Source organism: Ambystoma mexicanum, chromosome 2q (assembly GCF_040938575.1).
Source record: "Ambystoma mexicanum isolate Mex_15411 chromosome 2q, UKY_AmexF1_1, whole genome shotgun sequence".
Lineage (NCBI taxonomy): Eukaryota > Metazoa > Chordata > Amphibia > Caudata > Ambystomatidae > Ambystoma > Ambystoma mexicanum.
Genome location: NC_090924.1, coordinates 229,182,966 through 229,210,679, shown reverse-complemented (window position 1 = coordinate 229,210,679; position 27,714 = coordinate 229,182,966). Strand labels below are relative to the sequence as shown.

General features: G+C 47.9%; 1 protein-coding gene across 5 annotated transcripts in view; it reads right to left on the bottom strand.

The window, feature by feature from the left end:
- LOC138569309 (acyl-coenzyme A synthetase ACSM3, mitochondrial-like) overlaps positions 1–27,714 on the bottom strand; it is a 770,966-nt gene that overhangs the window by 260,312 nt on the left and 482,940 nt on the right. For all 5 annotated transcript variants that reach the window (XM_069647172.1, XM_069647174.1, XM_069647173.1 and 2 more), the window contains one exon: positions 18,279–18,402. In XM_069647172.1, the coding sequence (XP_069503273.1) occupies positions 18,279–18,402 (124 nt within the window). The remainder of the gene's footprint in view (positions 1–18,278; positions 18,403–27,714) is intronic.

The following is a 27,714-nucleotide window of genomic DNA, read 5'->3' as shown; positions in this document are numbered from 1 at the left end:
CTTCCGCCCGTTTCCGTGTTGGCGCTTGCCCTGGCGCCTCATCCATGCCCGACGGCTCTGGGGTCGTCGGCTCCAGCTCCTGCGCACGGGAGAACCCGATCGCGTCTCGCTCAGACGATCACGTGACTAGTCACGGGTTCTTCGTCTGCAGCCGACGCCGGCGTCCACGTTGGACAAACATCAATCACTGATGGCGTCCGGCCTCACGTGACGCTCCTGTGCGGTCACGTGCCCTGTCACGTGATCTAGCTTCCCTTCAAAAGGAGCCGAGAGGAAACACTCAGCGCTTCACAGCTGTTTCTACCTGAGACCTGTTCGGCATTACCCTTTTGCTTCTAGCTACAGTTTGGAACTCGACTGCGGAACGTTATTTGGACTTGTCTTGGATTTCCCTTTGGATGCGACGTATCTTCTGGACCCTTGGAACTCTTGACCCGCCTTTCTGGCCCTGGAATTGCTCTGGATTACCCTTCTGTCTTGGCGAACTAATAACCATCTGGACCTTGGATTGACTTGCTTTCTGGTCACGCTCTGGCTGCAGGTGTGAGTTGGAGGAACTGCAGCACATCCCAGCCTGCTGTTGGTCTTTCCTTGTTGTCTATTCAGGTTTCCCACCGGTTCTATCATCCCCAGGGTAAGCTTTGTCATTTTTCCTTGTCTGCTTGCACTGCCATTCTTGTTCAAAGCATACCTGATCCTAACCTTTGCCTTACAGCACTCAGGGGTCCTTCCGGTGTTCCCGGTATCTGACTGACGACGCCACTCATCACCTGTGGCCTCAAAAATTGCTAGGGCAGTATATTTTTTCTGCTCGAGCGGTACTTGGGGACGGAGGTAGTTTATAGCTGCACGACCATCAAGGCGGATCGCCAAGATCACAACAGTCTGTGAAGCCTCTTGGTCGTCCAGCTATGGACACCTCAGCCGGGGACCCCGTGACGGTTTTAATGCAGGCAGTGACAGCACTCAGGGCCGATATGGCAACCGCTACTGCAACCCTACGCGCTGACATGACCGCTGCCACCACCGCATTACACCACCGCCTCGACACGGTGCTAAGTGCACGCCATCCCTTACCCACAGAAGCTGAGTTTGATGAAGCCATTCCTCCCCAAAACCCTCCTCCTGTCATACCCCCTTCCTCCCCGGCCGCCCCTGTGGTGATCCAAAACCCTTTTCCCTTGGCTGCTCCCGAAAGATACCAGGGCGACCCAAAGAAATACCGCACTTTCATCAATCACTGTAAACTTCATTTCATGTGTCGTCCTCAGGCTTTCCCTGTTTCCGTATCAAAAGCAGCCTTTCTTCTCTCCCATCTATCCGGGGTAGCCGCCACATGGGCCAATCCATTGCTGGAAAACAACCACCCTGCGTTGTACAATTTTGAGTTACTGACCCAAGAGATGGCAAAAGTATTCGACACCCGGCACAAAGCACAGTCTAGAGACATGGAGCTCCTTGATCTCACGCAGGGTCGGTCAACCCTCATAGAGTACATCACCAGGTTCAATCAGTTGTCTGCTGAGACCTCCTGGCCAGAAAATAAAAAGGCTGTGGTGTATTACCGGGGTTTGTCTGGGGTCATGAAAGATGCCTTATCTGTAGTGCCTACGCTTCCCACAGTATATACTGATTTGGTGGACTTAACGTAACAAGTCGATGCCAGACGATCGGAGCGACGGGGGGAAGGTCCATCCTCGTTCCCACTCCCATCCACGGCCAATGCTACTCCCGAACCCATGCAGATAGGCGGGATCCGCAGCCCTATCTCACATGTCGAACGAGAGCGCAGGAGAACGGACAATGCCTGTTTTTACTGTGGTCTCAACGGGCATTTTGTAAAGGAGTGTCCTCGCGGCCCAAAAAACAGAAACCCGGGTTTTCAGAAGGCTCGCCCCTAAGATCAGAGGTGGGAGCGAGTACTATTCGGAATACCTCTGAACCTACTTTCGGTCCTGTGCGACCAATTATAGTTCAGGCCTTTCTGAACCACGCTACAGGTTCTCACGCAGTGTCAATAGTGATAGACTCAGGTGCTACAGGCTGCTTCATCGACATAGCCTTGGCCGGTTCACTGGACCTGCCTTTGGTCACGAAGAAAAGCCCCGAACCGGTCCAGGCGGTGGATGGTACTTCTCTTGCCTCTGGTCCGATCCGGCAACAGACAGCTCCCTTAGAGCTAATCATTCAGGAAAACCACAAAGAGACGATCTCATTTGATCTCATTGCCACCCCTCAGTTTGGGGTAATTTTGGGCATTCCTTGGCTAAGGTTACACAATCCCCTCATCAACTGGGGAACGGGTCAGGTTTCATTTAAATCCGAAACATTTCAACACTACTGCCTACTGGCAACACCTCAGTTCCCCAGTCCCGCGGGAATCCTGGGTACCGTCATATCCTTGGCTATAGAGGACAGCACTGACCACCATGATACGCACACAGTAGGGGCTGTCACGGGTGGGATACCTGCGGTTTACCACGATTTCCAGGCGGTATTCGACAAAAGGTCTGCAGAGGGCCTACCCCCGCATCGACCTCACGACTGTCCTATCGACCTGATTCCTGGCGCATCTATTCCGAAGGGTCGTATCTACTCCCTGACTCAGGTGGAAGACTGGACCTTGCAGGAGTATATCCAACAGGCTTTACGGCTAGGTCATATTCGTCCATCGACCTCTCCGGCTGCAAGCCCTATATTCTTCGTTCCGAAGAAAGAAGGGGACCTCCGTCCCTGTCTCGACTATAGGCGCTTGAATGCCGTCACAGTGAAGAACCGCTACCCCATACCTCTGATCACTCCGTTGCTGGACAAACTCACCCATGCTACGATATACACCAAACTCGACCTCCGCGGGGCATACAATCTTATTCGCATGCGTGACTGTGATGAATGGAAAAAGGCCTTCTGCTCACGACAAGGCCTATACGAGTACACTGTCATGCCTTTTGGTCTATGTAATGCCCCGGCTACCTTCCAGCACTTCATGGACGACGTTTTCAACGATATTCTGAACACTTGTGTAGATGTTTACCTAGACGACATACTGGTTTTCTCCGCCTCCCTTGATGAACACATAACACATGTCAGGGAAGTATTGTTGCGACTACAAAACAACGCCCTTTACGCCAAACCCGAGAAATGTTAGTTCCATACCGATCAAGTCGAATTCCTGGGGTTCCATATCACGCCCAAGAGGCTATCTATGAATCAAACCAAGATTCGGGCGATCGATGAATGGCCGATTCCAACCAATCTCAAGCAACTGCAGTCATTCCTAGGATTCGCGAACTTTTATCGGAGATTCATATCAGGGTTTTCTTCGGTTGCGGCTCCACTCACTGCACTCACTAGCCCTTCTGTCCCCTATGTATGGTCCACGGCTCAGCAATCTGCTTTCGATACACTGAAAACCCTGTTCACCACCGCTCCGGTATTACAGCACCCTGACCCCGACCTTCCATATATTCTCGAAGCAGATGCCTCTTCCTATGCATTAGGTGTGGTGTTATCCCAGTCCTGTCCTACTGCTACTGCAACCGTTTGCATCCAGTAGCATTCCACTCCCGCAAGTTCACGACTACCGAACTACACTACACGGTTACCGAAATGGAAATGCTGGCTATTAAGGATGCACATTACTGGCCTGGAGACACCACCTTCTAGGTGCCAAATATCAAACCATAGTGTTTTCTGATCATAAAAATCTCAAGGACCTTGCTTCCTTGAAATGCACAAACAGTCGCCAGGTTAGGTGGCATCTTTTCTTTGCCGCGTATGATTTTGTGATCAAACACAGGCCCGGTGTTGGACACGGTAAAGCCGATGCCCTGTTCCGTTGACCTGGGGGTGAGACCCTTCCCTCTTTTCCGGACACCCTGTTGGGAAAAAATCATGTAGTCTGTTTATGCACGCCGACCCCCTCCTTGTTGTCAACTATCCGCCAATGGGCCTCTCAGTACCCGCAGTCACTGGTGGAATGGGACCCGGTCATGCAAGATGGGCTGCCTTTCGTACATGGGGGAAAACTCCTTCTACCCACAAGTGAAACCCGGAATCAAGCGCTGACCTGGTCCCACGACGCTGCCATCAACGGTCACCCCGGACAACTTCGCACCTTAGACCTCCTTAAGCGTTGGTGCTGGTGGCCTACGATGAAGCGTGACGTACGAGACTATGTCAATACCTGTGCGGTGTGTGCCCAGGGCAAATAGCGCAGGGGTCGGTCCTTGGGTCTTCTCCTTCCTCTCCCGATACCTCCACGACCTTGGCATACGGTCTCCATGGACTTGGTCACTGATCTCCCCCGCACTCATGGGTTTGACACTATTTGGGTCATAGTTGACTCATATACCAAGTTTTCACGTTTTATACCCTGTAAGGGAATACCTTCAGCCCCTGCTTTGGCCAAGCATTTCTTCAAGCATGTATTTTGTCTCTTTGGATTGCCCCATGTGTTGGTCTCTGATCGTGGTTCCCAATTCACCTCCCGCTTTTGGCGGGCCCTAACCGCCCTGCTGGGCATAGATGCCCGATTTTCCTCTTCGTATCACCCGGAGAGTGACGGACAGACTGAAAGGGTCAACCAAACGTTGGAGCAGTATCTGCGCTGCCTGACGCTGCAATACCAGGACACATGGCTCAATCTGCTACAACTCGCAGAGTTTGCCTATAACAATGCTCTGCACTCGGCTACTGGGTACTCACCTTTCTTTCCACTCTACGGTCAGCATCCTCGTACCCTCCCCATTCCAGACTTCTCCTCTTCCAACACCCCCGCCGCATCGGCTTGTGCCCGAGACATCGTATCCGTCCACGCTCATACCTTGGTCCACTTACGTGAGGCACAGGCTTCCATGAAAGCGGCTGCTGACAAGAGGAGGGCTGTCCCGTCCGTTTACGGGGTGGGGGATAGGGTTTGGCTGTCCACTCGTCATCTACATATTCCTGGCTGCCGCAAACTGTTGCCTCATTTTGTGGGTCCTTACAGAGTGGTCAAGATTCTGAACTCGGTGGCGTTGCGTCTGGCAGTGCCCTCCGCCTGGCGGATCCACCCGGTTTTCCACGTTTCCCTCCTTAAACCTTGCCTTGGCCCTACCCACTTGGTGTCTCCTCCTGCTCCTGTCTCAGTCTCTTCTCCCGATGTATTTGAGGTCCGGGCTATTTTGGGTTCTCGTGTCCATAGGGGTGTCATGCAGTACTTGGTGGACTGGTTGGGTTATGGCCCCGAGGATCGATCGTGGGTTGCTTCCCAGGATGTTCACGCCCCCCGTTTGTTGGCCCGTTTTCATCACAACAACCCTTCGAGCCCACGCAGTCGTGGGCCTTGGGGGGGGAGGGGTTCTGTCACGTCCTCAATCTTGCCCTCCTCCCGACACTTACCCGGCACCATCCGTTCCCATACCCACCACCCACACCAACGGGGAAGACACGGCAGGCGGGATGCCAGAGGGGTCAGAACCACCTCCTTCCGCCCGTTTCCGTGTTGGCGCTTGCCCTGGCGTCTCATCCATGCCCGACGGCTCTGGGGTCGTCGGCTCCAGCTCCCGCGCACGGGAGAACCCGATCGCGTCTCGCTCAGACGATCACGTGACTAGTCACGGGTTCTTCGTCTGCAGCCGACGCCGGCGTCCACGTTGGACAGACACCAATCACTGATGGCGTCCGGCCTCACGTGACGCTCCTGTGCGGTCACGTGCCCTGTCGCGTGATCTAGCTTCCCTTCAAAAGGAGCCGAGAGGAAACACTCAGCGCTTCACAGCTGTTTCTACCTGAGACCTGTTTGGCATTACCCTTTTGCTTCTAGCTACAGTTTGGAACTCGACAGCGGAACATTATTTGGACTTGTCTTGGATTTCCCTTTTGATGCGACGTATCTTCTGGACCCTTGGAACTCTTGACCCCCCTTTCTGGCCCTGGAATTGCTCTGGATTACCCTTCTGTCTTGGCGAACTAATAACCATCTGGACCTTGGATTGACTTGCTTTCTGGTCACGCTCTGGCTGCAGGTGTGAGTTGGAGGAACTGCAGCACATTCCAGCCTGCTGTTGGGCCTCCCTTGTTGTCTATTCAGGTTTCCCACCGGTTCTATCATCCCCAGGGTAAGCTTTGTCATTTTTCCTTGTCTGCTTGCACTGCCATTCTTGTTCAAAGCATACCTGATCCTAACCTTTGCCTTCCAGCACTCAGGGGTCCTTCCGGTGTTCCCGGTATCTGACTGACGACGCCACTCATCACCTGTGGCCTCAAAGATTGCTAGGGCAGTATATTTTTTCTGCTCGAGCGGTACTTGGGGACGGAGGTAGTTTATAGCTGCACGACCATCAAGGCGGATCGCCAAGATCACAACACACGCACAGCCCTTTCCATGCGTTTTGGCTGCCGCGAGAGGGGTATTCGTATTCAAAGGGGTGCGCTGAGAGAGTTTCACGTGTTTTGGCAGACGCGAGCGGGGTACGTGTTTTCAAGGGGGTGCACGCAGAGATTTTCATGCGTTTTGGCTGGCACGAGCAGGGTACGCGTATTCAAGGGGGTGCACGAGTTGATTTTCACACGTTTTGGCTGCCGCGAGCGGGGTACGCCTATTCAAGGTGGTGCGCAAGTAGATTTTCATGCGTTTTGGCTACCACGACCAGGGTTCGCGTATTCTAGGGGGTGCGCAGAGAGATTTTCATGTGTTTTGGCTGGCAGGAGCGGGGTATGCGTATTCAAGGGGGTGCGCAAATAGATTTTCATGCGTTTTTGGCTGCCGCGAGTGGGGTATGCGTATTCAAGGGGGTGCACAAGTAGATTTTCACATGTTTTGGCTGCCGCGAGTGGTATACGCAGAGTTTTTCACGCGATTACGGTGTAGGGGGGCTGTGAGCTGATCCAGGGTTAGCGCTGCACTTTGTGTCGTATTGGGGATTTCTATGGCTTTTTCTGGCGCAAGGGACGTTCTTGGGGGCGTAACTGGCGCTGCTGGATTTTCACTGCGCCACGGCTGCAAATGGCTTGGGAAATCCATGAATACACAGTGCGCCTAAATGCTGTTTGGCGCACACTCCCTCTATGTGCCAGCCGCGTGCGCTTCATCTGCACATGATTCTATGAATTGGCCCAATTGTTTCAAACACTGTGATCATAAGGTTGTTAAATGGGAAGCCCATGCAATGTTGACATTAAATTAAATGAAATTAAATCAAATGAGCATACAAAGAAAATTGTTAAATGAGAAACCAATGCAAAGTTGTCACACAATGAAATGAAATGAAATAAAATAAAAAGCCTTAGAATTAATTAACAAACAAAAGTAATCCAGAGTTAAAGGAGAAAGGTAACTAAAAAGAAAAGAGAAAATAAAATAATGTTACTATTATTTAAGCCACTGAAAGAATGCCTCAGCTTGTACCATAATTTCTTTCTCCCATGTTACTGGTCATCATCTGTTTTTGGCCTCACCTCTCTCCAAATGGGTGATTTACATCACCTAATTGAGCCTGCCTTGATATTCTTTTCCTCCTGTTCTAAATTGAGTTACAGAATTATAATTACAGCTGGTTGGAAAATAGTTGGTTACTACTTATTGTATTGCTTATAAGAAGAGATGTGGGCGGGGTGTCTCATCATACTGCATAATATATTTACCGGACCAGTAGTAACTACTCTCTAAAGAATGAATTGTGTACCACAGGTGTACTCTTTTAGTTGAGGTTCTCTAGTAGTTTTTATACCTTTTTACTTTTTTACTTAAAGCTGTAAAAATAAATACAATTCCAATAAGACCAAACGATCTTCAATGTTGCTGCTAAGTGTCCATAATCTAATAAAAAGGTGTTCCATATGCCTAACCACTCACTGGGCGATTGGAATGCCGCATTGGGCTGGATGCGATTTATAGCTTCTCTCTTTTGTTGATTGTGGCCACTTACTTGAAATGATTCACCAGGCCACTGTGCATTATTTCATTAACACCTCTTCTGCCTAACAGTAACAGTGCTTTAAAGTGGCCAGCGCTGGTATCTAGTAAATCCATCGATGGACTTTCCATCGACTTCATTTGCATCGAGGGATTTGCATCGAAAAACTATGCATCGAATGCATGTTTTTAAAGGGTAAAGGATACATTTTGGGGGGGGGGCTTTAAAAGGGTAAAAAACAGGGTGTTGGCAAAACATTTCGATGCAAAGAATTCGATGGAAATGTCCCTTGATGCTAACAATTAGATGGAAAGACCATAAACCGCAAGCGCTGTATGTGAGAAAGCAGTGTACACTCCTAGTAGGCCATGTGTTCAGCCATTGGGTGCAGGAATCCATGTGCTGTGGATTAACTCTTACTAGCCACTGGGTGTTGATAGATTACTCAGTGGACAAAGGGTGTTTTAGTCTTTGCTATCTTGGGTAAACATATATTAGCGTTATGGTACAGTTTAGTTCAAGGCACTGGCAGCCTTACTGTGCTCTCAAAGAAAGCAAGATGTTTTTGGTTTTGGCGCTTTGGTGGCATAAGCCACCTACTCGCTAAAACATTGGTACTGTACATGTAAAAAAAAAAGGAGAAAGGGGAGTTAGGGAGCAGTGTATGGTGTTGCCATGGCAACTTGCTGACGCCTTGGCAATGAAATGCCCGAAGCACCATCCAGGCCTTGACCCTCTTGCTCACGTCTGATGGTCTGCTGCTGTTGCCAGGGAGCTGTGCGCGCTCCAAAGTAGGAGCAAAATGACTACACTTAACTAGATGCCCATTATGTTTTGATTTATATGCACCAATCTTTTTTGTCAGTTGAATTCCTGTCAGTTTCAGTTTAAAGTCCCTACAGAATGATCTCTCTTTTCAAGACGAAGCTGCAGTGAATTTGCAGCCCTGGACTAACGGGAAGAAACATGAGTTTCTTTCGACAAGATCGGCCTCCAGGGCAAGTCTGCTGATGTCTGAGACAGAAAAAACATTCCAAAAGAGTTGCAGTTTCTTTCATGATAGCGCGATACAGTGCACAAGCTGCTCTCTGGAACAGATTTGGGTTGGGGAATAGGGAATGCCATTGTTAAGGTGCAATAAGAGGAAGGAATGTCTCGCTGCTTCCCGTTCCGGTAAGTGGTGCAGTGGGCCTGGTTCGTAAGCCTACCATTTATTGTTTCACCCCACAGGGATTTCTGGCGCAAAGGGGTGCTTAAATATTTTGAAAATAATTCATGCATTAGGGCATTGGGGCGGCGCACGCGATTTCCCACATGCATGAGCGCCTCGTAATAATGTCTGCCTTGGGAGTGGCATAGGGTCTTTTCCAAGCACATGGGCGCTTAAACAATAATAGAGGAAAAGTAAGTTTGCCGGTGGTTGGGGCTTCAGCCGGCGGAGCACCCTGCGGCTAATTCCTGCATTATGAATGACTTTGGTGTGCGGGAAGATTAGTGGGTTGGCAGCTCCCGGAGTGGTACGGACCCGTCTCTGGGGCAGGTAGTGTTCCAAGTAGTTTAATGTTGTCAGGCTGCTGAAACATGTAACGTGCAGCCATTAGAATTGGTAAACAATGCAGTGTATTATAACATTTTAATTTGAAGTCTATGGCCTCATTACAAGTGTGCCAGTAGGGAAACAACGGTGTTGGTAAGCCTACCGGCACTGTTTCCAGACTGGCACACTAAGGGTTTGCCTGCCGGAGCCGCTGTGCCCGATAGGGCTGACCCTGTGGGGCACAGCGGCCACGGTAGGCAAGCCGTCACAGAAGCACCTTATGAGACTCCATGGGAATGGGGATTAACAGAATTACGGGCGCCTGACTTCATGGCTGCCGGGGTTGTAATACCCCGGTGTCACCGGGAAGTCAAGCGCCGGTAATTCTTACGGGTCTGGCGGCACCCCTCCGGTATCACCGGCAGACGTTTACAGCTGTGTTTTCATTTGGGGAATGGTTCACATGTGCCACTGTGTTTTATGTCTGGCGGGGAATTTATTGTGATATGATTGCATTTTGGGTCCCTTCATCTGTCTTGTTGGGGGTCGCTGACTTTGCAGCACAAATGGGGTGAAGTTAAGGACCATGGGCGGTGGTGCGGAATTTGTCCAATTGCAGCAGCTTGCCTGTAGTCCCTGTTGTGGAGCATGTGGAGGGGGCCTGGCATGCGCAGCGCGGTGCAGCAAAGAAGACTCGCACAATGATGTTGGTCTTACAGATCCCGCTCCGCTCTAAGAGAAAGAGCGCAAAGCTGGGCCTCTTTATTAACTCGGCACGTCGTGACATGCAAAGTCACAGCGTGCAATCATATGACACGACACTGCCCCCAATTTTTATAACAACAAACTTTTTCACAATAACACGTCACAACAGAACACATTTATTATAAACGGAACTGCATTGCACTGTACTCCTTTGGCTCCATCTCCTGTCAGAGTTCATGTGCCATGGCTGTAGTCGCTTAAGCGTAATGGGGGCCCTCTCAGTTCACGGGTGGGTTATCGCCTTTCGGCATCAGTGCTTGGGAGGTCTCCCACCTCATGGCAATTCTCCCTGGGGGTTTGGTCCGTTGCTCCTTCATGGTGTTGCTCTCTTGGGCTGTCATCTTCGGTGTCGCCCACATCTGGGAGAGGGGCTGCGCTGTCCTCTCTCTGTCCATACCAATCAGTCTGTAGGCGGGGTGAGCCCATGAGCCTACGAAAGAAGCTGGATTTTCTTGTTACCAGCCCACGGTCATCCGCAGCCCGCAGCCGTTACCTGCGAGCCTTGTATTCGGACCACCTGGAGGGGTGATGGCTCATGGGTGAGGGAGGTCTTTCCTGCTGGGTTGCGAGTTCTCACCAACAATGTGTCTCCGACCGCCAGGTCATGCTATTTTAGGCCTCAGCATTTATTCTCCTTGTGGATGGCGGTTTCCCTCCGGGTTCGTACATCCTCATTGTCTATAGTTCCTGGAGTCCTCCCATCCAGTTCAGGGAGGAGGGTGCGCAGGTACCTCTGGAATAGGGCCTCGGCAAGAACCACTCCTGTGGAGCAGTGCAGGGTGGTTCTATATTTGAGTAAAAACTGGAATGGTGCTCTTCTTTCGCAGGCCCCCTGACCATGCCCTATTCAAAATGTTTTAATGAGGGTGCGCATGAAGCGCTCTGCTTCTCCTTTTGCGTGTGGCCACATGGGAGTGATCTTCCTGTGCGTAATCCCTCTTTCTGTCAGGAATTCTGGGCATACATTGGATGGTAGGTTCTCTTCCTTTTGGAGCAGTGGTTTGGCACCACCCACAGGCACAGATGAACTCATGTCCACTTTTGACTCTAGAGCGGGAAAACAGACTTTGTGTCTGAGGCGACTTTTCATTTTTGCAGCTCCTTTGGTGGCCATGGTGTGCCAGGGCAATTGCTCTTTCAGTCAATTCAGCAGGGATCACCATGTGGCACCCTCTCAGGAGAAGGCCATCATCCGCCAATGTTAGCTCATTCCGTACCTCCCACAATTGCTCCAGTGTTACCTTTCCTTCCTGGGTTCTGGTCCCTAGGTTTTCGAGTGCTGTTTTCCACTGGCCTGATTCCATTTCTTCTCTTAGGATTCGGACGCATCCATCATGTCTCGATGCAGCCTTGAGCTCTGCAACATCCATGGACTTGGGAATCGTGCTTTCCAGGACTAGTTTCACAAACTCTTCTACCTCAGCGACCTCCTCAAAGGCGGCTTCATTTTCCACTTGCGGGTGCCAGGACAAGTACTATGGAGCGTTGTTCTGTCTGGGCCTGTGCATGAGGTTGACTCCATATTCTTGGAGTGCCAGTAGCTACTTTACAATTCGTGGTGGTGGGTTGGCTGACAGGCAGCAGGAGTTTACGGTCTGTCACCACTTTGACAGGTTTTCTGTAGATATACACATGGAAGTACAAAAAAGGTAGCACAACATCCCCACAGCACAGCTAGTGTTTTGTCCTCAATCTGAGAGTACCTCTGCTCCATCGGGGAGGGGGCTCTGCAGGCGTATGCGATGGTGAATGGAGTGCCTTCTTGGTTAGTTTGTTTGAAGATGGCACTTAGGCCGAATGGGCTTGCGTCCATGATGATCTCAGGTCAAAGAAAGCTTGGATGCATTCTTCCGACAGTGCCTTCTTAATGTCATTAAATGAGTTCTGTTCCAGGGCTTTCCATCTCCACGTTGTGGGTTGTTTTGTGAGGATTTGCAGGGGCTCTGAGAGTATGGCCACATTTTCGATGAAATGCGCAGTAGGTGGCTATCCCTAAGAAACCTCCGACTTCCTAGATGGACTCTGGTGCTTTGGCCTCCTGGATATCATTAACTTTAGCTGGATTGGCAGATAGCCCTCCTTCCTGAAAAAGAAACCGAAGAACTCGATTTGTCTTTTGAGGAATTCGCACTTCTCGCGATGGAGGGTTAGCCCCAGTTATTGAATACTAGACAGTACCTCCTCCAGACGCGCAAGGTGTTCTCTTTCCAATTTCGCATGTATCAGGATGTCATCGCTCACATTTTGAGTTCCAGGCAATACCGCCAGGGACCCGCATATCGCATTTAGAAACACCTCGGCTGCTGCAGAGATGCCAAAAGTTCCGTCCCTTGTATCTGTAAAGGCTGACATGTGATGTGAATGCCGCTATGTATTGCCTGTCCTGGTGGGGTAGGAGTTGGTGATACCCTCAGCAGAGGTCGAGTTTGGGGAAGATGGTTGGTGCCCTCCAGTTCGGCAATAATTTCGTGCAGTCTGGGGGTCAAATGCCTCTCCCTTCTTATTACCCTTATTTGGCAGCGGCATATCTACACATATGTGGACGCTGTCAGGCTGCTTGGATTTGTGGGCAATGACGATTGGAGACACCCAGGGGGATTGGCTGTTCTGCTATTTGCCCAATGCCTGCGAATACGCTTTGGAGCATCTGTAACAGGGCTTGCAAGTCTTCTGCTAATACTCCATGCATGAATTGAATGAGTTTAAGGGCTTTGGCTGCGGCACAGCCAAGCAGGGTCTGGGCACCTACTCTGGTGACATATAAGTGGGCACGTATGGAGATATCACCATGCTGGACAGTGGTTATGAATGCGCCTTCCAGGGATAGTGGAGTCTTGCTTCCAAAGGTGAATATGTGCACTTTGGTCATCTGGAGTGGCGGAGGTCCTGGCAGTTTCCGGTTTTGCTCATCATGACGCTGATAGATGTCGAGAAGTACAGGGAGTGAGGTGTTTAGGATGATCACCAAGCTCCTGGGCTGGCACTTTCCGCTACCACCGACTGTGAGCATGACTGATATGAAAAAAACATCCTTGTCTTCATCCCCTTGGCCTCCTTCTGGTAGCTCCATCCGAGTGTCTATGGAGGCGTTGTTAGCATTTTGGGATGTCCGATCCTGTGGAGCACCTCTCGGACGTACTCTGCCCCTCGACACACTGGTTGGGGGTGCTGCTCTGCACACTCTAGCAAAGTGGTTTTGGATTCCACCTCTACTGTAAGTGTAGCCTTTAGCCGGGAAGTATCTCTGGGGGCGGTCATACCCACATTGCGGGCAGGAGGCTGGTATGGAGGGATTCCGGTGTTTCCTTTGTCGCCAGGTGTTCCTCGATCCTTGGCTTTTTCAGGGCTGCTTTACTATTGAGCATACTTCTTCTAGCTTGACTGACTTCAGCGCAGACTCCAGTTTTGAAGTCTGCATGCTCGTGGGATCATGCCAGTTCAAGGATCCTGGGGAGAGTTAGACCAGGCTTGCAAAGGATTTGCCTCTGTACTTTAAAGGATTGGCATCCAATGATGATTGGGAGCCTCATCTTTTCTTCCTCGTTTTCCTAGGCGCAGGTTGCGGCAAGCTGCTTCAGGCGACTGTGGTATTTGTTTAGGCTCTGATCGCTCTTCTGCATGGTGGTGCGCATAATTCATTTTTCGTAAATCGGTGTTAACCATGGGAGCGAAGTTGTCTGACAGCGCTTTGACAGCGGCACCATATGAGTCATTGGTGGGGCGCAGAGTCTTAAAGAGCTTGTGGACCGCTGGGCCTGCTGAATATATCAGTGTGCATTTCTTTGTTAGGTCTTCCTTTTCCCCCATGCAATTAAAATACATGTCCAGGCGTTCTCGCCACAGCTCCCACCGTGGCCCAAAGTTGGCTAGGGCCCAATCTACGTCATGCTCACACAGAGGCACGAGTGACCCCCATTGATGCAACGTTGCTCCCTGTTGTTGTGGTGCAGGTGTGGAAGCTTTGTTGGCAGACATCTTCCCTGTGGGATGTGGGGCCTGTCAAGGGAGTGGGGTGATGGGGATGGGCGCACAGACACTCTTGGATGCGTTGCAACCCATATTCCAGGGTGGTGGATCCCCTGACGCCACACAGCAGGCGCACAGGCACTTCTGGTGAAGGGAGCCACAACCTGCGGTGCACAGCAGACAGGGGTGGTGCATGAGCACACTCGGGTGAGAGCCACGCCTTTCCTTGGTTGAGGGTGGCCCTGTGAGTGACCGTGGGGGCAGGTATAGTCTGGGATGTCCCAGAAATTAAGGCAGAGGCCCTCAACAGATTGCTTGAGGAGTGTTACACAAACAAAAAGGCACAGTGCCTCTTACCGGCTCATGTAGAACACAGTGGGCCTCACTACGAGTCGGGCAGTCCGGAAATAACAGTGGCGGTAAACCCGCCGCCACTGTTATTTCCGAACCGCCTGATCTCGAGTCCTGCAGGCGGGAGGTGGCATTCCCGCCAGGTCTGACCTGGCGGGTTTAACACCGCCCGCCTGCAGGCAGACATGGAAACACCGGCACCATCACGAGATGGTGCCGGTGTTTCCACTTCCCCATTCCCATTGAGTCCTATGAGACTCAATGGGAATGGGGATTTATCGAATTCCGCCTCCAGAATTCCCGGGACACCAATGCGCTGGTTATTCCCGGAGTCACGGAGGCGGAATGGTAATACGAGTCCGGCGGTAACTGAGCCGGAAAAACTGGCCAGTTGCTGCCGGACTCGTATTGAGGCCCAGTGTTTCCTTGTGGAGGGCTGAGTGACAGCAGACTGTGGTAATCAGGAGCCCAGGTGCTGCAGATCTGCTGAACTAGCAGGTGCACGCCCTGGGCTTCAATGCTTCTTTGTTTGCAACGTCACAGCATGCAATCATATGACACAACAGTCCCGGTGGGTTGTTGTGTAGACGTGTGTACATAAATGTATCGTAGCCTTGTGTTCTGTTCGTTACTTAAGTTTATTTGCTAATGGAGAGCTCCCTCTCTAGGTCCGCTGCGTCCTTCCTCCAGCTGGGCTTCCGAATAGAATCAGCCCGAGGAACGACACATCGAACCAGAGTCATGAAGGTTCTAATAACCTTCACGTTATAACATCTCCCTCCGTTAATACCAATAAGCGAATATAGACAAAAAGGCAAGCAAGACAAATAAAGTTACATAGGATGAACAATAAGCCGCTGAGAATTATTGACTGAAAGGATACACGTTGTCTCATCTCCATCAAGATAGCATAGAATCCAAAGCTGATAAAAATGTTTACTACTAATAATACATGAAATCCTCTTTCACAGGTGGCACTCTTTTCCTGGGTCCCAAACCAGAAGCATCATTGTTCATAGTGCTAGTATGGCATGCACCCTTGGATGTGTCCCACCCACAAGCAGCGCGAGAAGTGATTTTGGGGAATGGGACATGTGGAAAAGTGCGATTGAAGTGGTACGATTGGAGGAAAGGGGGTTGGGCGCTTGTGCCCGCCCTCGCCAGGAGGCCTGCCATGTGACCAGCATTTCCTCCACAGGGCTCCAAGCCGCACTTGCTTTAAAATTGCCAGCCTGGTCTCGTAAGGATTGTGGGCTTATTTTTCCCTCCCGTCCGTATTATTGAAGTTTTTTCAGGGCTCTATTGTACAATGTTTTATTTTTTAACCTGTGGCTCCTCCGGGCTTCAGGCGAAGAAATGCTCCCTTGGCTCAGGTTATGGCTTGTCCCGGCAGGCTAATTGTTGGAGCATGATAGTAACTGAGCTGAGAGATGCAGCTTAAATAGGCTGACCTGGGGGTCTCCTGTCCCGAGGGATGAGGAGTTTAGATTGATTTTGGTGGTCACCACAGCGCATCTCCTCTGCTCAACTGTTTTGTAAGATGGCTTCCGATGTGTAAAGTTTGTGTGGGCGCATCGCGCAATGGGAATTGTTAGGGCGGTCTTGGCACTGCAGGGTGTAAGCTTTGGGAAAGGGCTTATTACCGAAAATCGGCAAATTGTGTTTTTAGAGGTTTACAATTGCGTGTTTAAAGGCGTGCATTTTTTATTTGGAGGCTAGTTGTATCCTCCTTCCTTCTCGTTCTCTTGCACACTCGTGCCACTTATCGCATCGCCCTTTGAAACTTTACACCCTCTTCCTTGCACCCTGGTACCTATAAATACAAAATGCAAATAAATTCAGTAGACGCCAAAACTATTGGAATATGCCAACTGACCAATTCAGGCAGTGTATTTATTCTGTGGCAGGTTTTTGTAATAACACCCTTGTGCGTTATTGAAGGGTTGGAAACTCTGATTCACATGATGTTTGTATATTCTTTCACCATGAAGCCTTAGACATTGCATTTGACCAAAATGTGCAATGACACAAGCCCGTATGACTTGGGCACGTTGGCATCCTTGCGCATGCTTAAAACGCATGGTGTGTTTTAGCTCTGGTTATTTACAGAAGAGAATGTGAGAATATTTTAAGGCATACTGCAATTGACACTTGGACATGCAGCCGTAAACAGCTATTGCATTGAGACAAACTGCCACTAAATGTGGCCGAGAGTCAAGGATGATCAAGGTGGTTTATCGTGATGGGGATGTGGGTTAGAGGAGCTTTGTGTTCTTGCATTCTGAGAATGTCTAATGCTGGCATTTCTGGGACTGTAGGGTGATTGGAGGTTGCTTCTGCTAGATTCAGTTGGTATTATGGGGCCGCTTTTTCTATCAAGGAGGCGAGGGCGGGGGGATTTTTAATGACCACAGGAAGCACTGTTAAGGGCTCCGCCACTACTCGAAGACTTGCCATGTATTATTATCTATTCTTTTACATGCACTGATCCATCCCCGTGCTTACATCTCCTCTTCTCTTGGAAGCAGATAGCAGACCACTTGAGGGAAATTGAGAGCTAAGAAACATTACGGGTTGTCTTTAATGGTAGACCCAGCGGCAAACAGCACGTTCAGCTAATTGCTCATCTGTGGTCTGATCAATGTATGCATTGCGCAGAACCAGAAAATAGTACAGTAGGGTAAAGTAGCTCTAGAGCCACAATGCACTAAGAAAGAAAAATGCCCTCAAAAGGCGTCTTCTAAAGGCCCATTGGGGGTAGGAGGAAAAGGGGTTCTGAGCCGGCCTGTAGATTAATCCTTTTCATGAGCAACACAGGTTTGAGTAACTCAATGAACCTTTGCCCCCTATAATCAGGGCCCCTTGTGCTTTGCATCCCAGGTAGACAGAAATTGCCTATCTGAAAGTTGCAATCCACACCATGCACGAATCAAGAGCTACAACCGCAATGCAGCACTGTATACTGCCCAACAGGCTAATACATGATTCCATATCAGTGGGGTGTCCCGGACCCTATTACAATATTATTTGAGAAAGCCACCACAGAAATGCATCCCATACCCCGAGACAGCACTTGGCACTGACCGACGAAACACTGCATGGGGCCCACCCTTTATGAAAAAACAAACAGTTGCGCACTGGCGGAGAGCACTGGACCTAGGTCCCATGATGGTTCCTCTTTATCGCCTCCCCATAATGAACTGATTTACTGCCAAATGTTACTGATTTACAGCCAGACATGTTTACTGTTACTGCCACTCTGTCACATGGGCTTACCACAGGATTCCTAGCCGCAGCATGGTGTTGTTTGTCCTTATTTTTCGAGTTCACCGAACTTCACAGGGATATTTTCAGGATTTACCGTGAGCAGTAATGCCACACTGTAAATCTGATGATATTTGGCAGTAAATTGAAGATTTACGTCCAGATTTTTGCAGGTTCATCTTTCACCTCACCACCAAACTTGTAGTACGGCAGTAAAGCGACAGTAACTGAATTACTGCCACTTTTGACCACACCACCATACGTGTAATGAGGCCCTTTGCACATAGGTAGCACAATATAAAACTTAAATAAAATAAGTACAAATTGGCTTTGTGATGAATTATTACCGCTTCTCTTGAGGAATCGTATGCCCAACTGCACAAAAAAGGGACAGTTACTGTTTTCATGAAGAACATTTTCTTTCTGGAGATTGCTTCCATACTATATAAAACAGTGCCTGCTTTTTTTAACCAACATTTGCAAAGAGCAACACGTACCGTTTCCGTCTGTCCGTAGCCTTCATAAATGTCCAGTCCTGTCTGACTCTTCCACTGTTCTATCACTTCGGCGTTCATTGGCTCCCCTGCGCTCACACAGTGATTCAAGCTCTTGAACTTGTAACTAAATCAGCATTTTTTTAAAAAAAGGAGAATCATTTTAGGGGTGTTCTTTGATAAGGTTTGTGCAGCGACAAAGATACGCGAGCAGGGATTTGCTGTGAGGGAACAGAAACACTTTCAAACAAACTAGTTAAATACATTCAGTGAAATAATCTTATTGACAGACCCCACCACCTAAAAAAAAAAAACACATTTTGGCTTTCATATTGTGTTCATTACTGCACAGACTCAGAGGCGAAGCCAGGATTGTCTAAGTAGGGGCTTATTTTTTTTTTTTTTTTATTTGCATTTAGTTCATTTACAAGAATAATTTCGAGTAGAACCTTTGCAAAAGAACAAGTTAAAATCCATGTAAAGAAAAAAATTTAAACATTTAAAATTACATTATTTTACATTAGCACACAATACTTTAAAATACAATTTAAAATACAGGTGCAAGAGAAAATATACCAATCAATTTACCATCTAAGCATTTCATTCTCCACTCAAAATGAGTTCTTTTTCGATATGCTTACAAAAGCTTACTAATTGATAAATTAGACGGTTGTGAGCTCCTTGCATCATACGAGACCATAAAAACTCGAGGCAATCCTCAAACCCTATATCAACAAATTTCATAAATCTTGCTGTACGAATTTTTATAAAATGGGGACAATAGAGTAGGAAATGTTTCAATGTTTCATGTGGTTCATTACATTCATCAAAACGACATCCCACATCAAATGTGGTGGCATTTGTTCGCCAGTTCTTAGTTCTGTCTCTAGTATGGTAAAGATTAAATCTAAATCGAATATATGCCTTCCTGGTAGTTTCACAGGGGAATAAAGTGATATGTGCATAGCGAGGGATGCGCTGCTTAACAAAGGCACCGTATTCTTCATAAGATTTATATGTCATAATCCGATCTATAGTTACACACCAGTCTAAATCAAAGAGTTTTTTTTTAGCATAGCAAGGGCGAAGATGAACATCATTCACTGTAATATTCACTTCACTTAAAAGTTGTTGCATTTTCAGTTGGTAATTATAAAAAGAAAGAGGACAGTGGGTACCCAGCATCTTATTCAAATCCGCATATAATGAATTAGTTGGTGGATAATTCATTTTTGCAAAGTGAGATAACTGTCTCCATTTCCATCTAAACGATAGTGCCACCAACCCCAATTCATGACGGATGATGGCATTTGGAATGGACATTGGCAAGAACATTGCTGCTTTTAAAAGTGAACCTTGTAAACAATCCAACATATTAGACATATCACACAAACAAATGTCTAGTGCATAAAGAATGACACTCTCAGTCTTCAGGGACATAAATTCAATTAACGGAGTTAATGAAAATTTGCAAAACCGGGTATAAATCCTTTTCATTTGCGAAAGGAGTGGCCTGGTTTTGCATTTGATAATGTCTGTCCATACTTTGATGGAATTCTGATCAGAGAGATGATACCCCAAGTAAATAGCGTTGTTAATACAAGATATCTGAGTATCCATAATATGCCATCTAAAACTGCCCTTTTTCTGCTTCACTCCAAATTTCATGATGGCAGTCTTTGTCGGGTTGGGAGTCAAATTGTGATCCTTCGCAAATTCCTCAAAGAGTGTTAATTTCGTTTGTAAACCTACAGGAGTAGGGTCAAACAAGATAATATCATCTGCAAAGGCAATCCATTGCAAAGATATACTCCCAACCTTCACAGAAAACAGGTTCATATTTTCCCAGTTCTTATCCAGATCTGCCATGTATAGATTGAACAGGGTTGCTGCAAGGTTGCAGCCCTGTTTCAAACCCAGTGCTGTTCCTATTGGAGCTGTGGTGCCCCCGTCCTGTGATATTTTTATTCTATAAGTTGTATTGGTGTGCAATTTCATAATCCAATACATTAAATCATTTGGAATTCCGAAAGCCAACATTTTCATCCACAATAAGTTGCGGACAACATTATCAAAGGCCGCACTCATGTCAATCATTGCGATATATACCGGATTAGAGTTCTTATTTTTTGCTCCAGCAATAACGTGCGCAAGGATAATTGCATTTAGAGTGGTACTCATATTCTTTCTGAAACCCGTTTGAAATTTAGAATAAAGACCCTTGGTCTCAATAATTTTCTCCAAATCGTGAAGTAAAATCGCAAAGATTTTAGCCTCAGTAACGATTAGGGAAATCGGGCGATAATTTTCAGGACAGGAAGGATCACCCCTCTTAAATATGGGGTCTATGTTTGCAGTTAACCAAGATGATGGAATTTCCCCAGAGTTGAACATGATTTCGAATTTGGTATTTATAATTTCTGCCCACATCGCAGGATCCGCTTTATAGAGACAAGGGGGAAGCCCGTCTGGTCCTGCAGCCTTAGAATACGACAGCCTCGAGATCGCCCAAATTATGTCACTAATGCTCCAATTAAACCGAGGGATCCTGGTAGAGTCTAACAATATACCAGGAAGAAATTGGAACTTATAAGGTAATTGATATTTGGCAGTTATATACATCTGCCATGTCTGATCAGAAATACAATTCGGCATAGATAACACAGCATTTTTTGGGTCAGCTTTTAGAGTACGCCATATTACTCGGGTGTCATGTGACGTGATGGCACGAATTAGAGTACAGTTCTCCTCATTATGTCTTGAGATCCGGGCGAACCTTAAGTTTTGTTTATACTGAGACATGATTTGATTCCGCCTTTCTCTGAGTCTTTCAGTACTTAAATCATTATATTTCAATTGTCTTAGGGCTTTATTTTTTTCCCTTTTCAAAGGTTTGCATTTCTGATCATAAATATGAATATGTTTCACACTGCTGCGGTTTTTACAAAATTTGAGCAAAACGGTGTCAACTATTTTGGAGTAATCCCTATCAGATAGTTTTGTTCTTAAATTGGCACCATATTGGTCAACTCGCAGTGTTTCTCGAGATATGTGTTTAACAATCTGATCGCACAACCCCTTGTTCCACCTGATTGAGTGTTGAGGGCGATCAATTTCTACTGCTGTTAGTGAACTATTTGCTCCTAGCAATTGACATTTCAATTTCAATGATGTTATAAGTTGAGCATGGTCACCAATCAATATAGGATCTATTACTAATGGGGCCATGTAAGCTATAAAATTACGAGATACAAAGATAAAATCTATCATTGAATTCTTAACTCCTCTTTCCCATGTAATTTTTGATTTCATATCGTATGTCACCAAGAGATCCATGTGCCAATCAGTTAAGAGTTCTCTAAACTTAGCTCCTCTAATGCATGCTGAGTAGGGGCTTAAGCTAATGTAGTTGGGCCCGCAGCATTGACATTTACAGCTGTAAATGCCCACACAATGCTAGTGAGTGGGCATTTACAGATTTTGGTTGGGCCTTGCCTGTTCAGGCCCTACCCTGTCTACACCTCTGCACAGACTTATACTGTGCTCTTCCAAGCAGAACTTAAAAAAAACATAAGCATAGCAAGTACTTAAATTGTGGTGATTTGTGGCTACAGTACAGGGCCTATACAAATAAGTGGGAGTGGAGCTAATTTTCAAGGGGCCCCAATTCCGGTCCTCAAGAGCCAGACCCACTCCATGTTTTCATGCTAGTCACACAAAATGCATTGAATCTAAAGGGGAATTACTGACATACTCAATGGTGCCCCTGAAAACTGTAGTATTGGGAGGTGGTAAGAAGTCATCAGGAAGCAGGTATAACACCGTAGACTTAAGTATATAATAATAAGTAAGTTTATTCATAAGTTACAGGGCAAGTTAAGTAGGAAAGGCAGGAGCTAAATAGGTAACATCCTTTCAGTTAGGTTCTCCCATCCTGTAATCCCAACTGTAGCCACTGAACACTAATGTCCCATATAATTCTAAATGACATCACTGTGTTCCACTATCTGCACAGTGTGCACCCAGTGCAGATAGATACTATAAAGGCTACAAAAACATGGGTTGCTGGGAGCTCTGGAGGACTAAAGTCTGAGCCTGAAACAGGCCTGTCATTTTATTCTGGTCCCAACTTTCTTACATAAGGTGAATGACTCTTAATAAACCAAGCCTCCTTGCAGATCTTACTCCTTGAGAAAGGGAACTGTTGCCGAGACCTCCATCTTTTTAGCTGATGTCAGATAGCTACGCCTGCCCAAGGGGTACAGCAAACTGCTCTCCGTTTATGTCATGATTCTTCCTTAGCAGGCCATGGTGGCATGCAACCTTCTACCAAATGGGATTCTCAGTATTTGTGGTGGCCATCCATTAGAGCTGATGTAGCCTCCGTGTCCATTTGCCCAGGCTGTGCCCATGTTAGGGCACAAAGAACCATGCCCTTTGGTCTTCTGCAACCATTGGAGGTACCATTATGCCCTTGGGTTACCACCTCGACAGACTTTGCCACGGATCTCTCACTATGGGACTTATTTCGGAGCAGCTGTACAGGCGCCCTCTTCAACATGGTGCTAACTCAGTTCACTGCAGAGCGCCAACGTCACTCCAAGATGCATGGCATTGTGTTTCTGGGTCATCCTCCTTCGTTTCCAGGGACAATTCTTCCAAAGGACAGTATGGATGCGGCTGGCTGCGTCCTAAATGCTCTTCACCTCACTCATTGTATCCAGTGCCCACTAATCTGAATTACTGTTAAACTGGGTATCACGTGAGTGAAGCGTATCTGAAGACTTGGAAGAAGATCTTGACGTGGCAGCCAGACTGACGATGAGCGTATGACGCGAGGAACCGGCCTCTCTGCCACCCAAGGTTTTAACAAGGTGGAAGATGGACCGACTCCCAACGCCACGGGACGCACTCTCCTGATTTGCGTGGCGTCAGGACAGTGCAAGCACTGACAGGAGAGGCAGATGTCGAATGTCCAAAGACTGTGAAGTCCGAAGTTGGTGGTAGAGCCGGACAACCGCAACCACTGGAGGAACAAGGATGGCAGGCAGGTGGTAGATCCGACTGGAAGCAGCTGGGAGACTCAATGGCCCCAAAGGAAACAGGTGATGGCTCAGGCAGAGTGTGGGAACCAGACCCAAGAACAGGGCTGGGAAACCAACCCAGGAACAGGACTGGGAACCCAACCCAGGAACAGGACTGGAAAACCAACCCAGGAACAGGACTGGGAAACCAACCCAGGAACAGGACTGGAAACCAACCCAGGCTCAGGACTGGAAAGGACTGAGAAGGGGAACCCAGGGAAAGCGAAACAGAACCCAAGGGAAAGCGAAACAGAACCCAAGGGAAGAACTCAGGAACCCAAAAGGATCCCCAAGACCCCAAAGGGAGAAGGACCAGAAAAGCTGCAGGGGCAGGAACCCAGGGAAGGGTTCAGACAGAAGCTGGAGACAGAGCAAGGCCGGAACTGGTAGGTAGCAAAACGAGCGAAAACACGATCAGGGCAAACCGCGTTGAGACGCGACTTGCCCCTGATTGAGGCTCGCTTTATAGGATGGCCGGCACCCGAGAGAGGCTTGAAACGCAAGCCGCCTCGTTACTGGGTGCCGGCACATCCAAAGCGAGGCTCGGAACGCGAGCACTCGCCGTGGAGAGAGCCCAATCAACTGCGCATGTGCGGAATCGAGACCGTGGTCTCCCGCGCATGCGCAGAGGACCCCCGACGGGAACCCCAGAAGCTCTCCCCATGGCGGATCCCCGCAGGCGGAAGCACGGGTAGATCCACCAAGAGAGAGGAGAGCGAGTAGGAGCAGAGGACCCCGGTCTCCAGGTAAGTGGCGTGACAATTACCTTGTTTCTTTTCTGTGTTGTGGCTCCCTTGAAGCTAGCCCCCATTTTCGCTTTCATCCTGGACCTTGCCTGTTCCTCTGTCCTCTATCCTATCAAGACTTGTTCTTCCAGTACAGATCCCCATATCGTTTCCATGAACTTGCATTCTTCAACCCGTTCATTTGCCTTCCTTCTTGTTTTCTCGGTCCTGGCCACCTCAGTCTATTTGGCCATCAATCTACTGACTGCTCAACCCTTAAACATCTGACTTTTCAGACAGCTTCTACAGAGGATTACCTGCCTTTTCCATTTTCTTTTCCCCTTTTCCCACATAGTCTCAGAGTCAACCCCACTTTCCTGTTACTATCAGATTGCATGGTGGTGGAGGGAACAAGTCAGTCTTACTTGCTATCCTCAAGCAAGGGCAAGGTAGGCGTTGGTGTACGTCTAACCGGTGGACAGTCATAATTTGGAAAAATAAATGTCGACAGACAAAAATGTCGACAAAAAAATGTCGAAAAAAAAATGTCGACTTTCGTTTTTTTAATTATATATTTATTTTAGGGGTTCGGGACTAAAAAAAAAAGGGAAAAATTAAAAAAAAAAATTAAAAAAGGGGGGCTGGGGGGGGGAACCCCCCCCATTTCGAAAAAAAAATGCATTGAAAAAAAAAGTCGACATTTTTTTTTTCGACATTTTTTTTTCGACTTTTTGACTGTCGACATTTTTGTTGTCGACATTATGACTATAAACCCGTCTAACCACTGAAATTATGGTATTTCCTTTGCTCTCGTGGGAGCCTACCACAGAATCTGCTTTTTTTGTCTGTGTCTTTCATGCCTGGGCGTCACTTTCAGGCTGGCTACATATTAGACCCAGGTACCCATTGGAGCCTTCTGGTTTTCTCTGGACTGCTAGGCGAGTGTTCTTTATTGTCAGTGGTGCCAATACAACCATGTCCTTCATCTTCACTTCAATGGGCTTCTCCTCTGGGCAACGTTTCTTTAGTGTTGTTGGTCGACTTGCCAATTCAACCAGGACCAGTTTAGGGCAACTAGCTAGCCTCCTCCGTCTGCTGGTTCAGGGGGCGGGTGAGGTGTGGGCCATGCCAATGTCTGACCCAAGATCACTAAGGTTTCAGCTGCTTTAGCCATGGCATATTGAACTCACTCCACCTTTTATCCAATGGTTCTTGCTTCCATCTCCTGATTTCCCTTCTTGTTTTCAGACCTCTTGGGGGTTTCCTTGACAACAATGTCTGCCACTTTTTCATTCCAACCTTCGCTGAAAATACTTTCTATCCTCCTTCACTCCGCTTCATCTCCTTTCTCTCAATGTTCACCTTTTTCCCTTGCTGTCCCATGTGTCCCTCCGATTTCTTTTAATGCTTTTTGTTCATAGCCTGAAATGAAGTGTCTGTCTCAGATTTCAGTATGCAGAGGTTCACAGTCTGTTCCGTTGGCCGCCAGCATGCCCCTACTGGTTGTGGTAGTTGTGGAGGTTTGTGGACTCCGATCGAGGTCGGCAGCACAAGTGCCCATGAACCTGTGACCAAATATGCCTGTCTGATTCCTTGTGGGGGTATTTTTACCACTGTTCTGCCCAGGTCATAAAGAGAGGAAACTAGAGGTCTATTAACACCCAATCCTCCCATACTGGCTATCACACCTCCATAACAATCGTGTTCCTCAGGAATCCTTTGCTATCCCCCTGCTTATTCTTCTGCTGTGCTGAGCCTCACTCCAAGCTCCTATTACCACCTGACCACCTTGCCACAAGTTCATTCCCCCTGCCCTCCACTACAGTGGCGCATAAAGCATATGATGTACCTGGGATACCTTAACATTCTGCCCAAGCCATCTCCTCCTATTACTCCCATATCACCACCACAACCTCCTCTCCCTGTTCTATGACATCACGTCCTCCTGTTATCTTCCCAGTTATGTTCCTCCTTATCTCTTGCCTCCTCCTTTTGTTCTTTAACTGGCCCTCCCCCTTGTGATTAACTGTCTCTTTCTGATCGCTCACCACCTTCTCCAGATGTTACACCACCTCCTCTGATTATCTCACCACTTCTTTTTCAAGATATCGTAACTCCTCCTCATGTCTCACCATCTTTCCCTTCTGATGTCTCACCCCCTCTTACTGATGTTTCACCACTTCCCTCCTGAGGTCTCACCACCTTCTTATAATGTTTCATCAACTGTCTCTCCTGATGTTTTTCTGCCTCTCCTTATTTTCTCACCGCCTATACTTCCTCATATCTCAGTCCCTCCACCTGTTGTCTCACCACCTTTTTCTCCTTATATCTCCTAATCACCTCTTATTCTTCCTCCAACCTTTTGTTTTTTTCTCTCTAAGTCACCTCCTCTCCACATTTTACATACCAGCCTCCTCCTTTTAGCTCCTCTCACCTCCACAAGGCCCCTTCTCCACATCTTTGCTCCCACCGGTCTCCCACACCCTTCTGCCAACTCATATCCCTTTAATAGGGATTTGTCTCTGTCAGTCCCCTATCCGACCATTCCCAGATGCATAGGTTTTACTACAAGACAATTGTATTGCTTTGTTTGAATTGCCAGGCATTTTTTAGCACATTTTCTGTTCCGCCACTTCCTCTTGCAGGTCTGCTATTTGAGCCCATATTTTGTCCTGGAAACATTGTGGAATTATTCGCATGCCTGTATACTGCTGTCCATGCTAAACTGAGCTCTGGGCACAGCGAGTCCTCATGATGCGTGATTTGCCTGCATGCAGAAGTTGCCAACACTAACCGGGGTTGTGTCCACTTGAGTATTTCTTTTCCCTTGGATGTGCTGGCCTTTTGCAGCTGTCTGATATACACTTGCTGCTAATTAGTTGTACCAATGATGAAGTAGTCCCTTAAAGGGGGACAGAGCACATTGATGGTCCCAAGTGACAAATCCCTGCCAATGTGTGACGAGGGAAGACACATGGACCCTTTCCATACCAACCCATTTTCTGCATCATTTCCTGCATCACTCAGCAGATGGTGGTGCCAGGCCCTCATGGTCACCCCATCTCTTGCCCTCAGCAGGGAACTTTGTCATACAATATTCAAACACTGCAGCTTGTATCGACAAATGGCGATGACTCGATGGCTTGACAGTGTTCAGGTCTGGCAGGTTTGGTTTGAGTCAGCAAGTTTCGATGGGTGTCTTAAATATAGTGAAAGAGGAAGGTTCAGTCCAGGCCTCTTAATGTGGCAAGTGACTCAAAGAGGCTCTTTCATGGCAGAATCAACTTTGCACAGGATATTTCTATTGGATTTCAAAATAGCTTGACAGTCAAAGCGCAGAAGTTTGGGAAGCATTGCGTAGCTTCATCAGGGTTCAAATATGACTTGAAGTCTTGGGACAAACTTAAATTCTTTTGTAGTGTTTGATGAGCAACAGAAGTGCCAGATGTAATTTCTCTGGTTTTGAAAGAGGGTTAGGGGTCTACTGAGGAAAACCTCTCACAGCTGGAACTCTCTTCTGTACTTTCTTTTGAGTGACCTCCTGGTATATGGTCTCCCTTCTGGGTAGCTACATGTCCTGGTCTCAAGTCTTCAATGTAGGCAAACTACACATTTCTTTCAGCTATGTCT